Source organism: Apis dorsata, unplaced genomic scaffold (genome assembly GCF_000469605.1).
Source record: "Apis dorsata unplaced genomic scaffold, Apis dorsata 1.3 scaffold_56, whole genome shotgun sequence".
Classification (NCBI taxonomy): Eukaryota; Metazoa; Arthropoda; class Insecta; order Hymenoptera; family Apidae; genus Apis; species Apis dorsata.
In genome coordinates this window covers 154,369-156,395 of record NW_006263356.1, presented here as the reverse complement: position 1 = coordinate 156,395, position 2,027 = coordinate 154,369, and the positions used below count along the sequence as shown (strand labels likewise).

At 32.7% G+C, this 2,027-nt stretch overlaps 1 protein-coding gene across 1 annotated transcript in view; it reads left to right on the top strand.

The window, feature by feature from the left end:
• Positions 1–2,027, top strand: part of LOC102676497 (furin-like protease 2) — a 402,319-nt gene that overhangs the window by 380,765 nt on the left and 19,527 nt on the right. The window contains exon 3 of the mRNA XM_006609486.2: positions 1,115–1,219. Coding sequence (XP_006609549.1) covers positions 1,115–1,219 — 105 coding nt within the window. The remainder of the gene's footprint in view (positions 1–1,114; positions 1,220–2,027) is intronic.

Below are 2,027 nucleotides of genomic sequence, written 5' to 3'. Positions count from 1 at the left end.
GTTTTAAAAATTTAGAAAATAAAATTTAAAATCCTTTTTAATATTCGTAACAGAAAAAAAAAATAAATAATATACGAGGAATCTATCATTAGTTTTAAAAATTTAGAAAATAAAATTTAAAATCCTTTTTAATATTCGTAACAGAAAAAAAAAATAAATAATATACGAGGAATCTATCATTAGTTTTAAAAATTTAGAAAATAAAATTTAAAATCCTTTTTAATATTCGTAACAGAAAAAAAAAGAGTAATTTAAATAACAAAAAAAAAAAAAAAAAGTGATACGAGGAATTTACGAAAAAAAAAGAGCAATTTAAATAACATCGTCTACGCTTTATAATTTTTTCAACTCGTGGAATTTGATCGCGCAAATCTTTTACAACCATTGGCAAACACGTGTTCGAATTTTCTAACCGCAAGATTCGTAAAGCATCCCATAAACTCTTCGAATGATGCATCGATCGAGGGAAATCATACATTCCCTTCCTCTCGAAACAGATTCGTTTCGCAAAAGTCGTTTGGCAACGTGGCGAGGATATAACGCGTATATATAATTCGTATACACACACACACATATACATATACGAGTGTATGAACCAAACCGCAGATACGAGCAAACTCTGCGGGTGCAAATTTAACCGTAACGTGACGAGGCTTGCTTACGTTGTCGAGATGTCGTCAAACACAGTCTGGCCCCCTGTCACCCGATTGTTTCGAAACCTGTCTCTATTCAGGCTTAATGAAGTGATACCACTAATACGCATAATTTTTAATCAAATATATACTACGAAGTTGACACGCAAAAGTATCATCAATCATCTTACTCCGCTTACACTTTTCTTTTTCTTTTTGAATATAATCAATCAATTTTTCATAAACATTATTAATTTGATTGACAACGATCGACAGAAGCATTTCTCCGTATCTGGATCCAAATTGATCTTTATCCCCTCCCCTCCCCCCAAAAAAATTTTTTAAATTTATGTGGACAGGGAAGGAGAAACTTTGTATCGTTGTGAATCGAAAGAGAATCGGCGGGGAAAATTATTGTTTAAAGTTTTGCTCGTCCCAGGACAATGGAGAAGTGACAAAGACCTTGTTCCTCTTGTTCGCAGATTGGAGCGCTGAAGGAATACTTCCTGTTCGCTGACAAACGACTTCACAAGAGGTCCCTCTCCAGCAGCGAGTCCCATCACAAGACGCTGAGGGATGAGCCGAGGGTAAGTGATTCTCCCATGTTTGGCGCGAAGGCGTTGCCTCGTCAAAGTTGAACGGGCAACGGCGCGCAGGTGCGAAATACAGAAGCCGCGGCGCGTAATTTCGCTTCGTTTGTCATCGGCGCCGGGTGCATTGTCCCCTCCTCCCCTCCTCCATTCTAATTTTCTGACAACGGTAAATTAGATGGTAATGATCTTGGCGTTGTATTTCGATGTCGTCTGTTGTGACATCGTTTATATTTCCGAATATTTACTCTTTTATCTCTCGAATAAAAATGATTAATTTTTAAAAAGTAGTTATTTTCAGAAATTTTGGAAGCGAATTAAGCGATTTAATTATTCGATTCGGTTGCTTTTTTTTTTTTTTAATTTGTTCATTTCAATATCAACGACGCTTTGTTAAATTTTCTTTGTTAAAAAAAAGAGAATAGATTTTTTTTTAGTACACCCAACTTCGTTGAAAATTGCGTTATATATAAGATTTTTTTATTTGCAAAATAAAATTTGCTTGCTAATATTTTTGAAGATATATTTTCCTACATTCGATGGGTATATCGAGATAAAAAAAAATCTATCTCTTGAAAAATGATACAAAAAAACTACTGGTCGATGTGTAGATTATTTCGAAATTAATTGTATTTCAGAAAATTTGTCAATAAGTATTTTTGCATAATATGCAATTCTTTTCAAGATGATTTAATAACATTTCTTACTTTTTTTTCTCTTAGAATTAATCAGATGTTATTTCAAATTATTTCAACCATAAATATCAATCTATTTTAAATAAATTTATTATTTTAAATAAATTCTA